The 25,820-nt window shown below is 42.4% G+C and overlaps 1 protein-coding gene across 9 annotated transcripts in view; it reads right to left on the bottom strand.

Annotated features, from left to right (window-relative positions):
* IL1RAPL2 (interleukin 1 receptor accessory protein like 2) overlaps positions 1 to 25,820 on the bottom strand; it is a 334,955-nt gene that overhangs the window by 22,853 nt on the left and 286,282 nt on the right. For all 9 annotated transcript variants that reach the window (XM_074551346.1, XM_074551345.1, XM_074551343.1 and 6 more), the window contains one exon: positions 5,876 to 6,005. In XM_074551346.1, the coding sequence (XP_074407447.1) occupies positions 5,876 to 6,005 (130 nt within the window). The remainder of the gene's footprint in view (positions 1 to 5,875; positions 6,006 to 25,820) is intronic.

The following is a 25,820-nucleotide window of genomic DNA, read 5'->3' as shown; positions in this document are numbered from 1 at the left end:
TGAGCACAGCGGTTATGTGTGGCTTCTTTCTTGGCTCCATCAGAATTAAATGCTAAAAACAATGCTTCTTTTAAAAGAAGTGACAAATATCAATTTTCCAGAAGGAGGATGTGCTACTAAGCCATCAGTGAACAAATTACAGGGCAATTTAAAGGCTGGGTATTGTGATACATTTTAATTCAGTGTGGAAAACCAACAAAAGGAGCTGTGCTAGTCTTTGGAATTTTCCTCTGTTTTCTGGGGCTAGATTCTGACTTTTAAAAGAAACAGTGTCAAGAACAAGAGCTCTCTCCTTTGACAGGAAAGAGGAGATGTGCAAAATCCCCACAAATGGAATAAAAGTTCTAGCAGACTTTCAGGCCAGAGGTACAGCCTTTTCATGTCATTGTTCTCATGTGAACATTAAAAAGAATGCAAAGTAAATGCACGTTTTCTGCTGCTGACATTAAGTCTAAAAATACAATACCCCTATTCTCTCAAAAGGCTTATCACTTGCTCAAGAAAAAGTTGCTGCTCCTTTGAACAGAGGAGTAAGTAAAACCCACCAGATTAATTTGATCCTGTTTGTGTATTGCTGCACAAGAATGTAAACAGAAAATGTGGGGTGCCCTCAGAGTCCCCTGTGAACTCACCACTGCATGTGGCACTTCAGTGAGTGTGTTCTCTGAAAAGACTGCACAGCACTGTGATGTAAAGGTAGAAATAAAACCCAGGGTTACCAAAAAAGAAATATTTTCTCCCAAGACTGAAAGAAGGAAAGTGGATGGGAAGTAATGAACCAGAGTGCTGCCTGCTCTTGATGGAAACTGCTGCTGGAGACATTTACATTTGTCAGTAATAGCAAACCCCAAACTTCACTTTTATAAACCAAAGACATTGTGTGTGCATACATTTCCTTATGTACATGATTTCACACGACAACCGTGGAACTCCAAACACACTGAAAACAAATCAAAAGAGAAGTATGAGGGCATTGCAGTAGACAATCAAAAATGCAAGCCTGACTGCCACAAACACATCTCTGCAGTAACTCAGAAGAGGCACAGGAGTATCCACAACAATTCAGCCTCTTTCACTGTGGCAGCATAACTTGTAAAAAAGCAAGTGGAAAAACATTAGTTTAAAAACAGGGTGTGTGTGTGTTTGAGTGTGTGTGTGTTGAATTTGAAAACTTGGCTTGCATCTTTTTTTTCTCCCCATATTAATTCTCATTGATTATGCTTCTTTTTTCTTTTCTTTTCTATTCTTTTTTCTTTTCTTTTTTTTTTTTTTTTTTTTAATTCTGGTCCAGAGTCCAAGTGGTGAAATAATGGAAGAAAGGTTGAATTTGCACAATTTCTGGCCTGCAAAAAACCTCCTCAGAAAGTCTGGTCTGTTTGCACACTCAGCCTAATCACTGGGAGTGAGGTAAATCAATTCTCATTTACCTATTATTCTGCTATATCTATATAAAGACTCAGGAAAGCCACTCTGCTGGTAAACAGTATGCCCAACAACTTTTGGTCTACTAATCATGCTGCAAGGAACAATATAATCATTAACAGAGAAGATACCTGGGAAACTAATCTGGAGCGTTCTGCAAATGTTCAGATTTTCTTGTTTGCTGTAATCAAGATATTTTACACAGAAGAAAAATGGAGACACATTACAGTTAAGATAAAAGAAACTGTTATTTTTATCTACATCTAAACTACATGTATGTAAGATAAAATAACTGACCCTTAACCTAAATTTAAATAATACACAATCAGCTAAAGAGGAGCTTTCATAAAAAAAAAGAATATCCAATATATATGGGCTGACAATTTTTTTAACATATCTTCTAATAGCAATTTTTAGCAAGGGAAATCTATAAAGTGGGACCTATAATGAAAATGTTGACAAACATTTAAGCATTGTGCGAGCAGCAAAGTGTAGAAAGCTCTTAGTTAAACCTTTCATTCCAGCTTTTTAATTTTTCTTCTTTTTTCTTTTAACATCACTCTACACTTACTTTATTGCCACAGAAATGCACAGCTGGTCACGTGCATTTTTTTAATACGCATGCAGCCCTTAATTAATTGCATTGATTAATTAATTGCTGTTGTTGGTTCAGAGAACATGGAGCACAATACAATACCAACTAGTAAGACCTTAAAGGTGCAACAGCATTTGGAGCACACCCAGAAGATGAAGCTCTGTCCTGATCTGAGGTGGGAGAAGCTTTACCAGCATCACTGTCAACACATGCCAGCTCTCATAAGTTGGAAAAACAATAACTCACTCTTTCTGGGTTGCTGAACAAACTGTAAGAGTAATTACAACATTCAATGCACAGCTAAATCAATGGTGCTAGACAACTCACAACAAACAGGATGGAAAGAGAGAAATAAAAGGTGGGTGATGTAAAAACAACACTCAGTGCCTTCTTTTCCTTCAGGCTGAAGCATTTTATTTGATCTGAAACAAAACATTTTGTCTAGTGAATAATTTTCAGGTAAGAGTATGAATTTTAAAAAGGAAGTGTCATTACAGAATAGAAATGCTTTCTTTGAAAATTATGCAATGGCTTGGATTTTTCAAATCCTTGGTCATATTTTCCCAGTGCTTGTATGCACTAAGTTGAATCTGAATTTAAAACACTTTTATCTGAGACCATATTTTCCCAATATTTTCAGTCTTTGTATGACCACAGATACCAGCCCATAAGAATGCTTCACTTGGGTCTCTCTGCATGAGAGAGGCATGAATTGCAAACCTCTACTAACCTGCATGAGAGTTGAGATTAGCAAAAATGAAACTTTCATTCTTTATAAAGCTGAGCATCTTAACTGTGAACAGGGTTATGAATCTACCCCCCTCCTTCTGTTCCTTAACAAGAGGCTGCAGATAAAGGAAAGTGTGTGTGTACACAAGCACCTCTCCAAAGCAAAGTCATTCAGCTGGCAGCATGACAGCGACCTTCCCTCCTGCTTTCCTGCATTGTGTTTCTTGTTCTCTGCCCTGAATTTGTCTACTTGAGTGGTGCAAGCTTTTCAGGAGAGAGCTGTTGCTTCCATACCTCTCTGCCAAGCACCCAGCACATCAGCTATGGGAGTTGTGCCTCCTGGCCCCAGCACCCCCTCCTGACAGAAAACAACATCCTCATCTTGTCTGAGCATTTCATAACCATCTGTTGGCTTCTGCGGGTGATAAATCAATCAGAAGAAATAAGGCTGCCATTCAAAATGTTTCCAGTCACTTATTTTCATCCCTCTAGGATAAGTTAAACTATTTCTACTTTAAAAATGGACAAGAGGGACAAAACAAGGACAAACATATTTTACAAGATGAGCATTATGACTATTTTGCAGTGTTACCTGTTGAAGAAGAACAAAAAAACAAAAAAGTAACTTATGGGTGTCTGAGAGAGCAACATTTATGTCTGAAAATACTTTGCCATGGTAGAGAGCTAGTGTTGAAATTTGCTGTGGGCTGCTTGGATAATTAGGTACAACTGACAACTCTGCAGACATGCTTAAAGACTCTGATTCCTTCTTTAATAACTCTGGTTCAATTTACATGACATTTTTCATTACTGCTGTAAAAAACTCACCTGGCAAGCAAAGTCTCTTCCACACATGTCTAACACCTGGGGATTTTAATTCAAGGGAAGACAAGGGGGCAGCTCAGACAGGGTGGCACTGCCTCCAAGTCCTGCAATACTTTGAGTTACTTTTTATCATGAGCTTTGTAAAAAGGTCTAATAATTACTGAGAAGCCCAGAATGACTCAAATATTACTCTTGGTGAAGTGCGCTTACCAAAACCCAGTTCCATGGACTGGGTTTGAACAGGAATGCTCAGGTTACATGCATCCTTATTTCACTGCTTTCCTGAGAGCACAGTGAGTGTCAAACCTGCACACTGGGGATGGGTGGTCTGTGCTCCCACACGTCACTTGCAAACCTGAGCTCTCATCATACACAGAAAATCCAGCAACACACTGGATGGGCACAGCCCAGGGTAAGGACACCACCACCAATGCAGAGTGCTACTAAATTTGTGAACTAATTCAATATAGGGGATGCAGAGTTGAAATGCACCAAAGGAACATGGAACATCAAAACATGGAGTATCTTGTTTTGATTGTATGGATTCTTTACTGCTCTTAACTTCTCAAAATGAAATGTCCTGGTAACACCATAGTGAAGCAAACTGATTAAGACATCTAACGAGCAAGTTCACCATGGCTCATCAAATTTGAAACACACATGACAATTTTTAAATTCATCAATAAATATATCTGGGTGGAAAATATGGGCTGCCTCAGGGCACTGACAGAATAATTAGTGCTGCTTAGTTCCCCTGAAGCAGCATACCTGTAATGGAACACAAAAACAAGAGCTGTTACAGGCAAAGAATTATTTGCAAAAAGTTGCCACTTCAGTTGCCATAGCTACTTCTAAATAAAAAAGGGATGGACTGGGGCACTGCTGGTAATGATGCAGTGTGTTTTGGAAAATGCTGTTTCAAATGCTGGCAGTGATCACAGGAGATTAGGGAGGTGATAAGTAGCATTGCTGAAGAGAAGATTCAATGAATTGTGCAGGGTCTGTAAACTGAGTCAAATCACTTTAGTGGAATGAGAAAAGAGACCTGTCACAAATTAGTTTGAAACATGAATGTGCAATGAGATGGCACAACAAAGGACAAGTAACAGCCTTTTCAAATTCAGTTTCACTAATAAATGTACATAAAGGAAAAGTTTTGAACTGTGCTAAAGCTAGAGCACTCTTTAAATACAAACTTCAAATTGTGTTGATGCAGGGGAAGAACATGACCAAAATCACCCTGTTCATATTTATACACACCAGAGAGAGCACAATGCCATTAAGTGCTGATTACTTACAATGGCAGAAGTTTCCAATAATTGCTTTTTGTGGTCAGAAGCACAAAAGAGGATTGTACAATGGCAATATAAGATGAATTTAATCTCTGTGCAATTAAGTATATCTTAACAACTCGTAGCTAAGTGGCTGAACTTCACATTATTGATCAAGTAATAAAGCAAAGGGACCTCTCTCCTCTTGCTCTCCAAAATCACCTTTACAAGCAACAAAAAACTCAGACACATGACTAAAAAATGTGCACTGGAAAATGAAAAGACCTTGTCTTTCTTTATAATCCATATTCATTGTATCATAATCAATATTCACTGTATCTGTAGGAGCTGGGACCAACTTGCCCACAGTATAACCATAACTTAGTCTTTGCTCAAAAACAATAATCAGGTAATTATTGAGGAGGAGAGTAAGGTGCAAATTCCATGGAAGTTCATGAGGATACAAGTGTGTTTTCTTTACAACTTACACCATGTGATGACCAGCACCTGGGAAAAAGCCCAGAACAAGCTGGATATTGGACACAGCCACTCCTTCCTCTCCCTTGTGTGTTAAACCTGGAGGAACAAACACTGATTCTTGAAGGCTCAGGTTAAGGCACACTGAGAGCTGAACCACACACACAAAACACATTTAGGAGAAGAGAAAAAGTGTGGTGGCTTTGACAGGAGACCATTTGTCTTCAAGATTAATAGTGGTGCTGGAATGGATGTCATCTTGCCAAGGCAGGTCCCACGGGATGCCTGCAGTGGACAGCACCAATCCCACACAGGGCTAAAATCAAACCCCAGAACACTCACGAGATGCTTCAGCTTCCAACCATCAGGGGAATTTGGGAACAGATTTTCAGGCAGAAGTTACTCTGTCTTTAGGGAGCAACTCACACAGCCCTGGCTCCAAGCCATCCATCACTCTTTGGACAGAAAATGATTTCCACTTTCAATTAAAAACCTGTCAACCCAACAGGCTTTTGGGACATACAGTATTTTTAATAGTAAATAATTCAAAGAGTACCTGACTTCGCCTTCTCTAATGTGACCTTCCAATTCTTCTATGAATTTTTCCCCTTTCATCCAGTAGATCATGGGGCCTGATTCTCCACTGAATCCAAAGAAAGCCTTGCAGGCCACAGTCAGTGGATTTCCTGAGGACAAAAGGAAGAGAGAAGATTAGAAGCTTTGTCATAGCTACTAGTGAGAAAATTATTTTAGGAAATATCAACACCTCAGATAAATCTCCTTACAAAAACTGGAGGAGGAAAAACAAAAGAATAGCTATAAACCACGTGAAAAAGAGTGATGCTGATTTGAATCTACAGGAAATGGGTGTAAAATGAAACTCTGAGGTTATCCATCCCATTTTTTTCTGAGAAAAATAGTACATGAACAATGAGAAGGTATGGAAATGGTGGCAACATAAGGTGACACTAGACTGGTTGTTAAAAAGAAAGAGGTGACTTCCCTGTCAGACTCCTTGGATCTCTTCCAGGTTTAGAGATTTGTCCCTAAAAGGCAGGTAAATCACTGAATGACTGCTCCTTACCCATGCATAAAAAGACAGAGGAATAATTCCTTCCTTGGTGAGCTGCTCAGAGAGCTTTCAAAGATTCCCAAGAAATACATGATGCCAGTCAGCCCCCCACTGATGTTACTGTCAACAGGCTTTTGGCTAAGGACCAAGCTTCAAAGCATTATTCAAGCAACAGAGTAAAGAATTCTTCCTTTCCCCTCTTAAAGATACTTCCAAAAAAATAAAAGGAAAGAAAACTTGGAAATTATTCAAATTTCTTTTCTCTTCAAAAAATCAGCATTTAACTGGCTTTATGTCTAGCTACAGATTTAACTGTTCTAGATAGCCCAGAACTGTGCTTACACTGCCAGAACAGATGATTGTCTTCCTGCAGAAGACAACAAAAAAGAAAAACAAAAGAAAAAAAGAAAACAAAACCACAAAAACAAACAAACAAACAAACAAACCCAGAAAAACCCCCAAGTCAGGAAATTTGGAAGAACCATTCTTTTTGTATGCACATACAGCTGCTGCACCCACTTTTCTTTGCCTATTTTACTTCACATAGGTGCTCCAGGTTATGGAGCAGGTGTAGAATCAGCAGCTTAGCTGGGAGAACAGACCTCATTTAATGCCAGTGGAGACTCCTGCTGAATCTTTCAAGGCATTGAGCAAGCATGGAAAACCTAAATAATGAATTTTACTGTATTTGAAAGAAGTGTTTTGCTATGTCAGGTATTCTCTGTGTTAGCAGGAGACTCTCCTGACTGAAATAGAACAGGCCTCCACTTTTCCAGGAGAGGCTGATCATTTGGAGCACACCACTTGGTCGAGCATGGGATAATGGTTTCCCATGATTGACTTACTGTGCCTTAATCATTCACCTCTTGTCTGCCCAGGAGTGATAAGTGGCTGTGTGCACACTCAGAGCATATCAGAGCTGTGTGTTAAAGTGCCTTTGCCTAAACCCCCACAGAGCTGAGTCAACTACTTGCACTTGTCTATCCATTATTTCAGTGCCCAATTTAAGACATGTCTAAAGAGTCTGATTAGTCAGGAAGCACAGCACTCCCAGCCATGGAAAATCAGCTGCCTTTAAATTGTTTCCAAGTCAAGATCCAAAATTACAACTCCTTTGAAACATTAGGATAAAGCAAGAAAAGATTTAAAGGCTGCACTTGAGTCTCTGTTTCTCAAATAGCAAAAGACAAAAATGGAAAATGTTTATCCTGAAAATGTTTTCCAGACTCTTTCATTATCTCCATATTCATGATGAACTCTGGGACCACAGCTGGCCTCTGAACAGTGGAGATGCTGGCAGATTACACAACTAGACCAGACACACAAGAGAAGAAGGGTGGATATTCAGTTATCTGCACATCCCACAACACTGACAGCCATCAGAGAAAGTTCCAACTTCAGTAACTAATGAGGAGTCACAAACACTCCTAGGCAGACATTTAATGCCACTACAAGCTCACCCAACCCTGTGAGGTGCTGTGTGTCCTCCATGGGTAGAGGAGACAACTGGAGCCCCTGGCTATATCCACCTCACCTTTTCCCAAGATGCTGAATGCCTGCATGGTGTGAGGCCTTTCTGTCCTGCTTGCCTTGGAGTCACAGCACACATCTTTTTAAATACCACTTGGTGATTCCTAGCATGTGGCTGCTCAGTCCTTGCTTGATATTAATGGAAAAAGACATTGTAGCAATGTGAAAAAGAAAAGGGATAGACAAGGCCTATCAGCATTGACAGATATTTGCCCTTTTCCTGGCACATCATGCTGGACATTAAGTGTTAGAGGCAAAATATCTTACAGAATGTACTTTTCCTCAAACCAGCAGATGTTTACCTAAAAAACAAGCCCTGAGAAATGAAAATATTCCAAAGAGAGTCTAAGATTTCTATACATGCAGAGTAAATACCCTGAGGTAATAATGTCTGGTTTGAAGAAATATGAAGTTTTCTACACAGACAGGAAAACTTAAAAACCCCAGCTGTTGGTAGACAGCTTCTGTAATAAACAAACTCAATATAAAGCATCAGGAACCTTTACCATGACAACCTGCATGCTCTGAATGTGCCTGGGCAGATCTATTTCCTAGCTTTGCCACCAGGGAAACTAGCAAAATAAACTAATACCATGAACAGGAAAATCTGGAATGAGTTCATATTCCCAGTTCAAAGTTTGGTACTAGCAACACCTGAAAAACCCCATAGTTCATCTCATCTGCAAACCCATCACTGATCAGAGGGTGGCATAAACAACTTTTTCTCATGGAACAACTAATTTTTATCTCAGCAGCAGAATGATGCAGGTCTGGGTTGACCTGATCTGTCTTGGAGTGGAAAGAACTCAGGGCTCGATGATACTTCAGGGGCCCATGAAACTCAAGCTCTCACTTGCATTTCTGATACTCCTCAAGCTGGCAAGGACCTCTAACTCCTCTACAGCTTCTGAAATAACTTCTGGTTCATAACTCTCATCACTCCTTTTGCCTCTGGAAGGGGGACACCATCAGAAAGGTAACACTGACCTCCCTGCAGAACCACTTCATCTCCCAAAATAAGCCTCCACATGGAAAAGTAAGGGAGATTTTTCCTCTCCTGCTCTATCACCACACAGCTACAGCAGCAACCTGTCACTACAGGGGACTCCAGCCATTCCCATCCAAAAAGGAACATGGCATGTTTCACTACACTCTCCCCCAAATAGTGCAATACTAAAAATGAGGCTGAAGTCTGTGGTCCCTAAATTTGTCCTTCAATATATGGAGAAACAGGCACTGAGCTTGGACAGTGTCCCTTTGCAGGTGCTGGTTTAGGGCTGGCTGCAAGCCATGCAGTATCACACGGAGCCACAGCTCCAGGCAGAAGGAACTGGCAGGCAATTTGTAACTCCAGCAATTCATCTCGTGTAAGGCCCAAACTTTTGCACATCATTACTGCTATTCTGCATGACCTTCAGTAGTTCCACTACTAATTGGTCTTATTAAGAAATATTCCCCTTGCATCATTTAATTAACAACATCAAAATTCCTGGAATGAATAGTATCCTAAAAGTTTTCCATTTACAGATGGATTCTGTTTAGATCAGATAGACATTTCAGATGCCTTTTTACTTAATAAAATAATTAGCTGAGGAACAGAGAAAGTTATTTGTGAATTTCTAATGAATCAACAGTTAAGAGAGTGTTTGAAGAAACAAGGAAAGAAAGTAAAAAGGCTTGTTTTCAGACATCGCTGTCTTCTGCTTTGCTGGGGTCACCTTGATACAGTAAAGGACCAGGTTCAGCAGAAGTCTCTGTTTTAGCTTTTCTCCCTGCCTTGTCAATCAAGCAGGCTTGTTGCAGAATCCCAGCTGATAAGACACAACCACTGGCAGTAAAAAAAATTATTGCTAAATCTTATTGTCCAATTCTCACCTGTCCATTTTCACAGTCAATCTGTGTGAACTCTACCATGCATTCAAGCAACTTCTTTTCTGGCAAAGAGAATTCCAGAGAAATGCAATTATTCAAGCAGAAGAGCTGCCTGATGGTGGTAGGAGTACTGGCTAATGATGGGAACAGGCTGTGCAAAAGAATTTAGCCAGGAATGGTTTGGAATGTGCTTAATGCAGGGCCAGCATGCTTTGACAGAGAATCACAAATTCTGCAGCACAGATTCTCTTGAATGAGACACGCTTCAAGTATAAAGCAAATTAAGCTTAAAATACTTAAAAATTGTTCTGTCTTTCAAAAACTTAAATGCCAAGGCTGGATGACTGACCAGCATGGATGCAAAGGCTCTTTACATCTGACTTATGCCATGGCCTTTTTCTGGATTTTTGTTTTTTTAATGCAGATGGATAGTTTGTTCTTTTTCACTTGTTTTGCACAGGCAGGTGTATTTTGTAGCTTTGAAGCCCACATCAGAGAATTTGCTTCCAGCAAATCAGACCTTGACTCCCAGAGCACACCATCTCAGAGCAACCCCAGCAAGCACCCAAAGTCTCTGTGAATTCCTGGGTGCTGTTTTTTCCTACGTTTTGAAATATGAATTAGTTTTCCTTTTCTCTTGCATTTTTGTGCCACATAAAATACTGCTCTCAACAAGCCTGAGCTGAAGCAGATGAGCCTTCCCAACTAGTGGCAGAACTGACTGAAAATGACAAAGGTTATTATTAGTGCAAATCCCTTTGTGCTAAGCAACACCAAAAGTCAGACCTGCACACGTTGCTAGCTGGATTTACATCTTCCACTCCAACAGGGTGCTAATCCATTGCTTTCATCCACTGCAGAGCCCTGCCACTCATGGGAGGACAGATGAGAGTGCAGTGCTGCCACCAGAGGGTCATTCCAACACTCCAAGTCCCTCTCATGGATGTATTTGCATATTAGAGCTCCTCTCTGATAATGGTGCTTGTGTCTGTCCCTGTAAGAGGAGAGAGCTCTGAGTGCTGCCAAAGGAGCAGCTTCCCACTCCACACATGCAGATGTTTTACAGGCACTTCATGGGCTTTGTTTCTTTCGTTTGCTGAGACAGGGGACAGGAAAGGCAGGTTACTTATCACTTCTCACTAAGTGCATTCTGCAGGCTGTCTGGAAGCTGACTTTCCAGGCTGTGAGGTTTGCAAGGCAAATCACCATGTCACTGACAAGAACATTATTGTTCTAATATGCTTTACAAGTGCTAGAAAGTGGTCAAAGAGCAGCAGAGTGATTTAAATTCCCCTGGCAAGGCAAGGCTGGGTTGTATACAACCCTGAAGTAAAGAACACATTTCCTTTTCTTTCAGAAGGACATCCTGGATAAGAAGATATGGGAGACAGAGCTTATGCCTGCAATTTATCCACAAAACAAATGCCAGGGGCAACACAGACCTTGACTCATGAAAAACAATCCCTGTGTGTGGTAGTGTGTGCAGTTAGCAGAGAGTGCCAATTGTCTCCAAGTGCTCTGCAATGACATCCTCTGAGCTGCTCTCCTGTGCTGGCAGTGACAGCAGAGCCAGCAGCAGATGGAGGGGCTGCAGCCTGTAGCATTTGCAGGGAGCCCCATGGCATGGAGGATTCCATCTTATCAGAAGGCTAATTAATTACTTTATTATCCTATATTATTTTACACTATGTTACATTACATCTAAACTGAATCTGCCAAGCACCCAACTGCTCACACTGCACAGAATCTCATGGCTGTCAGTGACAGTCCCAACACACACACCTGGCCCTGACAGGCTAAGGAAACAAAACACCATCGCTTTGGGTAAACAATCTCCATGTTGCATTCTACTTTTGCACAAACACAGGCACAGCTAATAAGAATTGTTTTTCCTTTCTCTGAGGTTCAGAGAATGTGAATCACAGAAATATTCTTGGGAAGAATTGTGCCTTGCTTTTCTCTGTGAAGAGAAACGTGGTGACACCAGCCCAGCCCAAAGCATGGCCCTGGCCTCGCTGGCTGATGTTGGGCACCAGGCTGAGCTGCTGCTGGGCATGTGAGGGTGCCCACACAAGGTCCCTCCTGCTGCTGAGCACAAAACCTCTCTCCAGGGCTCACCACTGTCCCAGAGCAGTCAGGAGTATTTGGCAGGGGCAGCTGAGGCTGTGCTTGGGCTTTGCTTGTGTCACCCAGCACAGCAGATCCCATTTCTCAACCCCATCCCAGTACAGACCTGCAGTACCACTCACACATCAGGGGCTTCAGCCTCTGTAAAACCACAGATACATGATCCCTTATTTTCCCCAGGTCATATCCCAGCACCACTTGCTCAGAGGTTCCATGCTGTGATTTTTTCAACAAGATCAATAAAGACAATGCTAATTACCTGTACTTGGGCTTCTCTTCCCTCCTATTTTACCTGGATGTTCTACAGAATACCGGCCTAGCTGTGTGCTAAACCATGTTATCCCATTTAGATAAAAGTCTCATGAAATTCAGTGACTAGTTAGAGAATTACTGGATCCAGTGAAAATAAGACACACTCAAACCGAATTATTTTCCCTCATGAAAAAACATAATTACAGGAAATTCTATAATATTTCAAAATTCTATTCCAGCAGCCAGCAGATTCATGACTGGATATGAGCCTTCCAAACACAAATTTGCATAATTAAAGCTCAGCCAGGAATTAATGAACTGAAAGCATTTTAAAGAAAATTAAGAAACCTGCTTTGGATAGTGATAATAATTTTCTTAATAAGATAAATTTATAGTGAAATCAAATCTAACTAGCCTCCAGACATTCATTTCATAACAGTTTAAGAGCACTTGAAAGCACACCCATACAATATATATTTTATTAGATTTAGTCTCCTGGTTTTCAGAAGAAGCCTAAAAGAAGACTAAAGGAGGTGCTCTTCCCCTAAGCAAGGCCCTGTGCCATGAGCTGCACATGCAGCCACTACAGTAATATTCTGGCAGCTGTAATGATGTAGAGGAAAAACAAATGGCAGTAGCACATAACTTAGAGTTACCTGGCTCTTCACTCATATAAGAACTTTTTGACAAAGTCAAGTCTTTGGCAGTAAAAAAAGTAAGAGACTGGCAAAAACTTGATGAGAAAATGCAAGAGATCTTTAGGTCTTTTTTTGTCCTCTGTAGTTTACGATCTTAATTTTGACTTTCTTTTTCACTCTGCTCTTATTTCTTATGCCCTGAGACATCAGAAAACACATAGCCATGAGATATTTGTGCTTTTCTGTCTCACTCAAGTGAGCAAATAGCACATATAAAAAGTAGGATAAAAATAACACTAACAGCAAGCAGAACTCCAAACATGAGACAAAGCAACTAAGCCTCCAGACAGTTTGTTGCCAAGAACACAAGTCAATGCATTTGCTGTCATTCCATACAGCCCCAACTGTTGCCAATTTAAATCACACAATCACAACCCACTGCAAGAGCTGCTTGTAGGCTTGGCTATTGACTGTAACTCCCACAGAGAGAGAAAAACAAAACAAAAAACACACACAAGGCTGAAATGTTGCTGATAAAAATTTATCAGATGTTCCGAAAATGAATCAATCAAATCAAGATCACCTAGAGCAGCTTTCTTCAAAAAAATAACATCCAGAAAAACATCCCAACTACTACCTCTCTCTCCTCACCCCTGAAAAAATTTAACCTCACCTAAATCCTGTAAAATCCTTTATCCCATTTTCAGAACTGCCTTGGGGGCAGAATTTAAAATCTTAGTCATTGAGAGCTCAGGTGTAACTGAAAGTCAAGGATTTTAGCTTTGCAGTTATGCACCTGCAATGAAGACAGATGCTTAGTGGGATTTCCAGAAGCAGCTTGACAGCTGCCTTGTGCTGGCTTTAACTTGTGCTCAATGCTGAGGTCCTTATGAAAATCTCATTTCTGTGCATTTTGAGGCACAGAAACATCATTTATGAGAAAAGCCCTGCAGGTACTTGGAAAATGTCCCCCTGGTGCTGGGGTTCCAAGGGCAGCCCCATGGCAGCAGAGCAGTGACATCCAGAACAAGGTGAACAAAGGTACTTGCTCAGGAAACTGAAATGTAACACAAGAATGACAACAGAAAATTCAATTCAGGGGCAAGCTGGAGAGCTGGAAACTCCTCAAGCTTGCAAGAAGCAGCAATGAGAGGGGCAGGATCCTCCTTCCCCTCTAGCCACAGCAGACTGATGTGAGGAGACAGGAGCATCTCTTTGTGGTCCATCTCTTTGTAGCTCAAAGACAGAGTTGGCTGTTCCTCCTTTTCACCGTGGGACAGCAATCTAAGGAAGCAAGTGTTCTCTGAATAATTCCTGCTCTTCTCTCAGAGCAGTGGGAGAAATGATGGCTGTGATGGCACGAGGCCATGCCTGGGCCAGAGAGAGATGATTTGTTCCCTTACTCTGGAGAAAGTAGCTTTGATTTTATAGAGTCCTAGAGCCTCAGAATGTCCCTCCACCTCCCCCCATCTTGCCCACAGTGGTGTTTGGATATAAGGCACTATCTTAGGAGCTCAGAGCAAGATCTTAAAAAAGCCACCCTGAGAGAAAGGCTTTGCTCTTCTTTATTGCTTATCTATTTTCTTAGCTGTGCTAGAGCCAAGAAGGAAATTAAGCTGCTCCCTGCAAGGTCTAATGTGAAACCTTGGCCACTTCAGCATCAAGATTGTTATTTGAGCTTTTGTTCTAGTGCCAGAAACCTTTACATGGCCTTCACCTCTGCATTAACTAGAGAAGGTTACAGGCTTCATCTTCTCTCCCCTGGCAAAGCTCCTGCTAGCACTCAAAAGGACCCAGGTAATTGTGATTGTCTGCAAGTGTGATGGTCTAATTGCACAGTGATGGGCAGGAGCCAGAGCAAAGGACTGGCCTTCAGAGATGTGCATCTGCCACCCCAGAGCACTGAATAAAGCTGTGCCTGCTGCTGGCAACAGGCTGAGGCAAGCCCTGTCCCCAACACCCTGACAATGTTTCTTTTAAGGATTTTTAAAGGGATGCTGCATGTGCTCTCAAAAGCTCCTGTAGCAATACCAAATAGAGACAAATACAACAGAAGGAACTTACTGTAGTCCAGAATGTATTTTCAAATTCAGGAAAGACATTATTTCTCCAGCACAGGGTGACATGAACATGGCAGCACTTTGCTGTTATTTCCCACTGCAGCACCCAGGGGAATCCTGGCAGAGGGCTCCCAGAGCAGGGTGATACCTGGGAAGAGTTGATAGCTGCCCCGAGGGGGCTTTTGCTCTTTGAAGTCAGAGAGGTTTTTCTCCAGGTCTTCTGCTGACTCTGCTGAGTGTTAGAGACAGAAAAGGCTGAGTAAAATTTTCCCTCTGTTTGGATCATTGTCTTCTGTGCTGCCTTGTTGAGAACAAATAAGTCTGAGCTAATTTCTTTTATTATTCTGTCAAAACAATACCTCCTTCCTTAGCTGATTCATTCTTCTTTGGGCTAGGGCTCAGAACAATACAATAACTTACATTTGTCAGGAATCATCTTGACTGAGAGCCCCTCCCCTCAGCCCTTAACTCCAGAGTCAGCCCTCCTACAGCCTGAATCTGTGTTGACTCAGGAATGGACTGAAAGCTTCTTCTCTTGGGTGTGGTTTGTGTACTTTGGCATTTCACTGAAGGCCTCTTCATATTTTGCCTTATACACTACAGCTGCTTCATTTCAGTCCAGTATTTCTCAGAAAGCACAGCCTCCTCTGAGTTGTGCAGGTGTCAGGCAAGAGCCTGAAAGCAGCACTCCTTTGGGAAGGTTAGGACAGATCTGTGCTCTGTGCTATCTATACTTGTGTCATTTCCCATTTCCCACAAAGGACAAGCTCACAGCTGAGCCCAGAGAACAAGCACAGACCCCTGCAGAACACTGTACTTTGAAAACCAGGATCCCTGGGGGAGTAATCAGCTAAACAGATCCAATAACCCTCACTATTCCCAAGTGCCAAACAAATGAGCTACACAGACACTCCCACTCTGCTTCAGTCCCTCTAATTAAACCCTCTTTAAAAGTCAGCTCCACACAGAAACACAGCTCTGTTTGCAAACAAGTTGAGGTTTGCCTTTTTTTTTCAGTGAGTTGCTGATTGTTTCTTATTTTCCCAACAGACAGAAAATACATTAATTACTTGCTATATTGACTCCTGCAGTACTATTTTTCAGCCCTATTAGATTTCCTGACCCCTACCAATTTTCTGCTCAAGCTGTTGACCTTCTCAGAGAGCTCTTGTCCCCAGCCACAGGAAGGCAGAGCTCAGCTGCCTTTCTTACCCCTGAGCAATGATTAGTGAAACACCCAACTGTGAGAATAAAAGGGACACGTTGTGGCCTCCCTAAATCCCAGGAGGTTTGCTTGCACTGTCCCCCTGGCACTATGCCTGCCCTGCCTGAAAGCAGCATTGCCACTCCCAAGGCTGCCACAGTGGAGATCTTTGCCTGTGTTCCACCAAAACAGTCTCAAGCTCAGTTTCAACAGTGCAAAGGGCAGTGCTAATGAGGGCCACACTTCTCCAGAGATGCTGGCAGGGGATGGTTGCTCTTCAGCTGCTGTCACCCTTGACAAGGAAGAAGAATCTGCCCCACATGCCAATGGAACAGCAAACCCATGGCTGGCAGTGAATTTGCTCTGGGCTGGACTTGCAGGGGAAGACACAGCCAGGGGAGCCCCATCATTGCTGCCTGGCAGGATTAGCCATGCCATGGCAGCAGCCTGCTTGTCCCTGCTGTCACAGGCTTGGAGCACAGCGTGGGGTAGTGGATGGCCTCTGGTGGTTCAGCCACCATCTCCTGCCTCTCCTCACAGCCATGGACCCTGGGCCACCTGTGCTGTCACCGTGCTGGGCAGGCACTCGAGCTAACACATCTGTTATAATGGGTTAAAAAAAAAATCAGCATTTCAGTGCACAGCCACTGCTGAAGTGGGCCTGCCCCAGCAGGAGAGGGGCCTCAAGCAGCCTTGGCCCCTGACACTGCCTGCCCTACTTTGGTGGTTGGCTTCAAATGCACAAGAGAGGAGATGTGACAGGCAGTTTATGGGAGATCCTGATTGCTGGCACCCTGCACTTTGCTTTTGTCATGTCAAGTCATCTGCAAGCTGCTCAGCCTCTGTGATGGTGCTCTTTGCTTGCTCACATGGAAATGAAGTGAAAGCCAGGCTGACATGCACGACTGTGCAGAGAGGCAAACACACAGAGCCTGAGCAGCACTTCCACCAGATCTGAGCCCCTGAGCCTCACCAGTGCCTGGGGAGAGTCTGCTCCACAGAAGGAAATTTCACTTTGGACAACATGAAGACAAGGTTCATGTAACCTCAAACCCAAAAGCAATCCAAGTTGTGGGAATTGACCAACAGAAGCCTGCTGTCTGCCCAACTTTTGTCTGTGCTTTTCCTTCCTCTGTTCCTGGCCACCCTGAGGCCCTTCACAGGTAACAAGTCACCCCCCTGATGGTCACTTGCCTTTAGTGTGAGCAGCTTGGTTCACAGGGCAGGGAAACCTGAGTGTCTGGCAGGGTGTGAGCAGGACTTACTTAGCTACTGGGCCAGCAGCTTTGCCAGGGGCTGGTGGGCTGTGTCAGGGACTGCAGACACATGGTGGTGTGTGTGTATCCATCCATCCATCCATCCATCCATCCATCCATCCATCCATCCATCCATCCATCCATCCATCCATCCATCCATCCATCCCCCAGACTCTCTCTCCTCATCTACCCCTCTATAAAGGGAAGGTGACTTTTTTGCACAGTTGTTCCAATACATCCCTCAACCTATGAAATATGAGCTGGGTGAGAGAAACATCAGAAGTACAAGAATACTATAAATCATTCCAGAACATGATGTGACCCATTTCAGCTCAATCAGAAGTATCTTAACTTCCCCACAATATTTTCATTTTCAATATGCTGGATCTCTAGAAAAATCTAGTTTTTCAGTGATGGCAAAGTATTCTCTCAATAAAATGAAAATATATCTTTACTCCCAAGCAGAAAAATATACTGTCTACACTTTGGGACCACAATTGAACAGAAAGGAAGACTTGTGGAGATAAGTTCACACAATAAAGCTTTTGGTTGCAAACAGACTTTGAAAGGTAAGATCTCAAAAACATGACCCCTCTTTCAGTGACTTCACATAAAACCTGAGCAGTGAGACCTGCTGTGGTCCCAGGTGACAGATGGAACCACTGTGAGTCAGATTAGCAGCTTACTTCCCATGCACAGACACAGGTGTAGTCAGCAGCTGATATCAGGTCCCTCCCAAATGAAAATGTGCTCAGATGTCTCCCAATTTGAAAAAGAGGATAATAAAAATCTCCAAAAGACTCATTTAAAATAGAAGTTATTCAATTTTCTTTTGTTTTATACCAGATGTGCGAACTCAGCCTCTAAAGATGCTCCTGCCTGCTACAGTCTCCTCTTCTAACTACTCATCAAAGTACAGCAGGTAAAACTTTCCCTCCTCCACATCACTAGTCACCAATAAAACCTTGTCATTTCAATTTCTCACACCTCTTCTTTTCCCCTGCCCTATATCTCTGCAAAGTCTCATCTCTACAGCTTATTGCTATTGGCTACTAATGTTGAACAAAGTGTTCCAAATTTCAAGCACAATGAAAAGAAAAATCAGTAGCACAAGAAAGAGAAAATTAACCATGGAAAATACTCTCCCAGGGCTGGCCAGGTTCTCTAGGTTCAACACCTGAATCTGCTGCTTTACAGAAGCATGGACTCACCTGCTGCTGCTATTCCTCATTTCCTCCAGAGTTTGTTACACTGAACAATCTGTTTCCAAACACAGGAAAAGCACTGGGGCAGGAGCCAACCTGAGCCCCCCCACCCTCCTGAACAGCACAGAAGTGTGGCTCTGCTCCCATGATCAGGCTCACCTGTAGGCACATCTCCATGCCTGCCAGGAGCCCAGCTCATGTTTTACAATCAGCAATGATGAGGAGACATGAATCATCCCTCAATCCCCTGTCACAGGCACACAAGAGGCACCTCTCTCCCCTGCTCCTGCTGGAACTCCAGCAAGCTGTTCTCATAGCAGGTTTTCACTTTAGAAAGCAATTTGTCAGTACAAGCGATGCTTAAATTTTAAAAGGTAGTGACTAGTGCTGGGATTCAGAATCTCAGTCCTGACTCAGGCAGACCAAATCAGGCCACTGCCTCTTTGGAGTGAGGGTTGGTAGCCAAAACTCCATTTTGCTCTGATTGCTGGTATTTAAAATTTTAGTGTGTTAAAAATGGCATCTCAGGCTGTCAGTCTACAGACATGAAGGCACTTCTGAGAGCACCAAAGCACACAAGGCCTGGTTCCTGCCTACAGCCATTTGGCTATGGGACAGAGAAGGAAGACAAAAGCAAGCAGGTTTTCTTTTGGGACAGTCTCTACTTTACCTGATGTTTTTTACAGCAAGAAGGCTGCGCCTTACCCCTCATCCATGCAGGAAAGGATAGAAGGGGAAAGCTATGGGCTTTGCTTCAAAGACAGGAGCAATTGTCTGGTTCCATTGCACCACAGACTGCTTCTAGCATCTGCTTTAGGAGGCAGTGAGGAAAAGCAAGCTTGGCTGCATTGTGGGATTATCTACCCTCCTCTTCTGTGGGCTGGTTGATAGCCTTGTGCACTCCTTGGCACCACAGCAGAGACCAGCACCTCATTTTCAGAAACTTGCAAGTAACATGTCTGTACCAGCCTCCCCAGGAATTGTAGATTTTTTTAGTTCTGGTTATTTGTACGTTGAATTTTTTAAAGAAGGAAAGAGAACACAGATTAATAGGGTGAGCAAATGGAAACCTTCTACCTTATTTGATATGCTCCTGGAGAAAATACTTACGTGACAAAGTATTTTTAAAGTAGCAGTTAGGAAGGTATAAGCTACCTGCAGTCCCTATAGTATATCTAGTATACATAATATATATATACCATATAGTATATATAGTGTATATAGGGCCTATATAAAGTATATACATTTACTATATATAGTAAACGCATTTTGGAAGATAAGTACAGCTATATACTCAGACATCTAATATCAAATGACCCTGTCCAGTTCTCAGGAGAGATTTGTAAATCTGGCAAATCTCAGCAGAGCTGGAAGGCCCTGATCAAGAGAAAACATCATGGTGACAGGAAGGCTTCTGTCAGGATCAATTTACTTTGGCAAAATGTATTTAAGAAGCATTGTAGAAAATATTGTCCTGTTATATAGATAGCTCTGGCTATGCCAGACAGCCTTTTGCATATACTTCCCCCAAGGCAGGAAGGGTTTATGACTGCTTTGTCCTCAGTAAAATAAAATTGCAGTCAACATCCTTCTCTCCTTCAGCATCCTCCCCATTCTGCACACTGCCCCTAACCCACCTTAAAATAAAACTTTGGCAGAGTCATCTATCACTATGAATATAAGAGCAGATGTTTCATGAAACTTAAAAATAAGTAATATCCATATTCTTTGCCCAAACATAAAGCATGATAGATATGGACTGGTTGCCATTTTTTATGAATCTGCTTAGAGCCCCAGTGGATATAAATTATGGTAAAGGGCAAACTACAAGTTCTACATGACTTGGCTTGTAGTAATGAGAAACTAACCCTGCACAGTGTGTCAGCAGATGACATACTGCTCCTCGTAGTTATCATCAGTATCCATCAACTTCCTGGTGGGGAATTCTCCCTGTCCTTACCCTGCTTCTCAGAGCCTTGGTTACAATCCAAGCAGTTGCTCCTGTTCAGTCAGATCCACAGCCAGTGACCAGCTGTAAGGATCCTTGTTTTCAGGAAAACTTCTTTGGTTTTAGGGAAGGAAGAAAAGGATCTCGCTGCTTTTGCAGTATGTCTGGTTTCTGTCAGTCTAGCCTCTCACAGGGGTAGTGATCACCTTCTGTCCAAGTGCCTTCTCTGCCTGCAAGTCCAAGGAAATGAGCTTTGTCTTTTTGATGCATCCATTTTGCTATGTGGGGCAGCAATGCTTCTGTCATCACGAGGAGTCAGAATGCTGAGCTCTAATCCAGGTACTGATGTGCAGAAACCTAACAGAGACTTACCTCAAACTTTGAAAGGCAAGCTGAAAAAATATTCTCATTCAGAGACAGCATGGCCTATTTGCCAACTACCACTGCTTTGAGAGATCCTCTTCTTTGCACAGGACTGAGGAGAACAAGCTATTGCAATGTTTGACCCCTTTAGTGTTACCTTCCTATCAGGAGCAAAGGACTGTTATTTCAGCTCTTCAGACAGCTGAGCAGAGAACCAGAGCATTGCTGCCACTGTCTTCCTAGCTGGTTCAAAACTTTCACAGAGATTTTTATCATAAGGAACTTCCATCTGGTGGTGGGGGGGGTCATTTGCATATAGAGATGAAAATAACATCCATATTCCAGGATTCATTCTGGACACAAATGTCCACAGTGCTGGCCCAAGAGGACAAGTGAAAATGTTACACTGAGGTAAACTTGATGTGATTCAGTCTGTTGGCTTCAGCAAGGGTATCCAAATGACAGAAGGGATTAAAAGAGATAGCAGCAGGCAGGCAGGCAGCGGTAGTGCAGGCTGCTGCTAAGGTGGCTTTGTGACCTCAGGGAGCAGGAGCTGCTCAGCACACAGCTGCCTATTGCTTATCTTAATGATATCAGCCAGAACCACACTGGCTTTCGTGTTTACTGCAAGAAGGACCACAAGGCAGTAGAACTTCAAAGGAGACTAAAAAGTTCAAGTGGAGACCAAGAGCCATGATCCTGTCCTCAGTGCACTCCAAAGCTTCCCTCTCAAATCAGAACAACTTCATGCTACAGTGACAGCATCTGATTGGGTTTACAATACAGTTTACCAAGCACACAGAACAGGCTGGGGTAATTTTTTCCATGTGCAAATCTTACTGAACTTCTCAAGCTGAATGGTTGAAAAACAAACCATTGTGTCCAAAGCAGGGAACAAGGGGAAGAGGCAGTTTGGGACAGCACCATGCTCAGATCCTCCCTTGATGCTCCTGGGTATCTCAGACATGCCCTTCATTCTTCACCCACTTTACCAACCCAGCCAGAGAGGGGGACAGGCTCAAGATGAAAGGCAGAAACAATTTTGCTTTAAATAATATGCTTTGCTGAGAAGCTGATGATGCTGAAGCTTCAGAAGAAGGTAAAGTGACAATGCCTGCTCTTGGGATGGCACTGTGGGACCCCACTGCATGTTTTGCTTAGATGGTTGCTCTAATGCTTGGCCTCTGTGTGGCACAGATCTAGAGGAGAATTCATGGCTTTATCCTGTTGGTTATAGAGAAAACTGAAGTTCAGTGATCTAATTCAAGTATGATGAAGTGTCCAACAAAGCCTGAAGACTGTTCTGGCATTTAGATATATATTAAAACTCTCTCATGCATTTTTGGAGCCTGAGTTCGGTTTTAACTCTTTGGGTTGTCAATGCTGTAAAAGAATAACACACGTTTGAGTTCCCTTCAAGGAAGTTCAGTCAGCAGGGAATCAGATCAGGTGCTCTCAGCAAGATGTAGGGCAATGAATCTCAGGAAGGAATCATGATTGATCTCTCTCTCTTCATTGCCAGGCTGGGTGGCTGAGAAGTCCTAGAAGGACTCGTGCACAGGCAGTACTGGTTGGAAAAATTATGACAAACCACCTCCCCTGAAGTGTGATGGAATTTATTGTTTAATCCAAACTGGAATTTTTGGACATTATCAGAATGCCCACCAAGCTGTTTTCCAAAAAAGACTCAGTTCTGAAACACAGGTCTAGTATTTCTTCCAGGCCCAGGGAAAAAGCAAAACTACAGGGACCAGATGGGCATGTGAAGGTCAGGGAAGGAAAACTGGGCCCCTCTTCCTGTGCTCTCAAAACAGCTCCTGCAGTGCACACTGCTTCTATGAGACACATATCTGCTTCCAAGAAGTATCACTAAAGCTCTATTTGGGATTATATTGATCAGTGGACATTTACAACATTGTCAGTCTCAGACAAGATGACCCAAGATCAATTATTATATTGGGTACTACTTACAAATGTCAGAGATATTACTTAGGAAATTGATCTTGACTTTATGAAATTTGAAGATCAATAGCAAGCAGCAAAAATTACCAGGCTATTAGTAAGGCACTGATGCTCCTATAGACAGCTCTCTGGAATTTATGTACTCACAGGCACACATACTGTGTTTACATACCTGACACCTATGGGCTACCTATACCCTCACCAGATGCTCAATGCTCTCACTGAATTGCACAGCTGCTCCAGAGCCTCATCCCTTCTGGGATTTTGACCCATCATTTCTATCATTATCTCAGTGCCATCATAATCTTGCACACATTCTCCTTGGGATACACAGGCATGCACCAGCAGCACTCAGCAACTTCCTTTCTTAACAAGTGCTCCAGGAGACAACTTATTAAGAAAACTGAGCTAGTCAGTCACTTGGGGACAAAAGAAAAAGAGAAGTCTACATTGTTGTTTTTCTAAAACACAAAATAGTATTAAATATATTTGTGTTAGTGTCCTGAACTAATTATTCTGAAGTACAAAGAAGTCTAGGAAAGCACAGCATTTCTCATTCAATTGTGTTTGTGCCTTCAGAACTGAGCTTTGTAATCAGAACCCTATCACCACCCACAGGAAAGAAAATGGTTGTTTTGTCACATCATTTACAAATGTCATTTTAAACTTCTGTTGCTTCCCTGGTAGGAAGGGTTTGACTAAGCACAAAGCTGTCCATGAAATTATCTGTATTTCTTTATGGCTACCTGCTACATGGTAACTGCTTTTCTCTGTCAAAACTGCCACTACTTTGAAAAGAAGGGTTTAAGAACTCAGAAAATGCAGCTTGATTTCCCTTTCTTCTCCTCAAAAAAGAGATTCATGAGCTAGCTAAGCTGCCAGGGTTTTGAAAGCAGATAATGACTGTCTAGCTGCAGGTGAACAGAAACCTGGTACACAAAACTCTCAGCTATGTTTGGAGCCCCCTGCACTCATTTTGGTTGTTAAAACTCCACAGGTCCTAAGAGTGAAGAGAAAGATGAAAGGTGTCCTATGATTAATTACAGTTGTGTCACAGCTGCTCAGTCCCCTCATTTCCTCTCCCCCTTGCATGTAGGTACTTCAGTTTTAATCTGATCAGTCTGGAGGAGGTTTGCAGGAGAGTGAATGCCTGTGGACATTGAAGGTCATCAGAAATTCTGTCTGGGTTTAATTGCAAGTGCTCTGCATTGCTTGTTTGAGAGGGGCTTGAAGTGACAGAGATAAAAGGGGATTTAGAAAATTTTCTTTATTGCCTTTCAGATCCAAAGCAGAATCAAAGACAAGAACCTTCTCCATTAGGCCCATTCTCACTTTCAGGATGATGCTTTAGAAGTACCAAAGCAAGCAAGCAGAAATACAGGTGGGAATCTCTGACTGGAGTCAAAAGAGGCTAAGGGGAGGAGAGGGGATGCTTTTTTCGGACAGATTCTCTGAAAAAGAAATGTCAAATCAAGTGACTGAAGCAAAAATACCACTGCTGCCTTACAGGCTGCAGTGTCTTCCCATTTCCTTGCTGATTTGTCAGAAAAGCATTAATGTTGAAGAACAGAAGATGAACTTATGTACATGACCTGAATAAACAAAGTCATTCTGGGGGTCATCAGATGGAGAAAACCTTCCTGGAGCAGAACTGAGAGATGACAATTCAAAACTTAACAAGGACTTTGACTTTTTCTCTTCTAACTTATTTTTCTAAAGCAACACACAGTTATTATTTTTCCTTGTCATTGACATTGCAACTGTCAACTGAATAAATAGTGATGTTTCAAAGGAACATCGCACACTGGGAAGAGGACATCAAGGAAATTAGAACACTGAGCAGGAGCCTGACTGTCACAGGAGGCATGACAAGAAATGACTTTCTAACTCTGCCTGTGAGTGTAGCTGTGCAGTCAGTAAATACTGGCACGCCCTTTTCATTGCATTTTATTCCTCCTGGCACAGCTGCCAAAGGAAAAGCTTCTCATTTAACAGATTCCTGCCAAGTGTAGTAAGGGGAATAGCCTCATTTGTGGTGTCTGAGGATTTTGTTACATGGCACCATGTTTTAAAGCCCCCAAAGATCTGTCTAATAATGAAGCCTACATGCTCAGATGTTGGTATTGGCAAGTTCTTTGATTTAAGTGTACTTGTCCCTTTGTCAAGCAATAGTAAACAAGCTGTGCTTTTGCATTTTTGATGTGTGTGTAAAAGCAATGTGAAATGACATCAAAGCAGCTCCCACAGCACTGCCCACAATTTCTTAAGCACGAGGAGCAGAAGGCATTAGCAGCACCTGGGAATAAATAAGAAAGAATCCTGCTGATGTGATCTACCCTGTGCCGAACAAGTTAACTTTCCTAGAGATTGAGCAGTCAATGATGTGACTCAGTGATTACATTTTAGCAAGTTGTGTGCAGTTTCTTTGTATGCCAAATGCAGACTGGCTGACTGCAGCACATTCAGCTGAACCACTTGGCAGCATCCAGTGCTGAACCACACTTCTCCTAATGCTACACCCATGCAGAGGCACAGTCCAGCTCCCATCCCATCCAACAGGGATTCACAGCTCATGGAATTATACCTACTTGGCCAAATCCAGGATTTACCAGCTTTGGTCACGATTCTGTGAAAATTTCCTTAATTACACAGCTAATTCTGTTACAGCCACTGAGTCTTGAGATGTTGGGCTTGACACCAGCTGAGAAAGGCAACAGGCAGAACACCTTAAGAGGGCCAGGGAGAGGACAGAGGAAGAATGCAAGGACTTTTATGTTCAGGTTGTTGGTAAGAGAATTGGAAGGTGCCTACAGTACAGTGTACAAGGATTTCACTGGGAAGAAAGTGGAAGATTTAGCACAGCAGGAGAAGCATTTAAAGACCTGAAAGGGGAACCCAGAAAAGTTTTAATTGCAAACAAAATACCAGTTTGAAACAGTAAATCTAAACAGCAATTTGAAGAGATGACTCTGAGAAATAGTGAATTCTCCAGCTCTCTACACCTTGAGATCA

Source organism: Zonotrichia albicollis, chromosome 14 (assembly GCF_047830755.1).
Source record: "Zonotrichia albicollis isolate bZonAlb1 chromosome 14, bZonAlb1.hap1, whole genome shotgun sequence".
In the NCBI taxonomy this organism is placed as follows: domain Eukaryota; kingdom Metazoa; phylum Chordata; class Aves; order Passeriformes; family Passerellidae; genus Zonotrichia; species Zonotrichia albicollis.
Note: the sequence above shows the minus strand (reverse complement) of the source record. Positions and strands in the feature narration are given on the sequence as shown.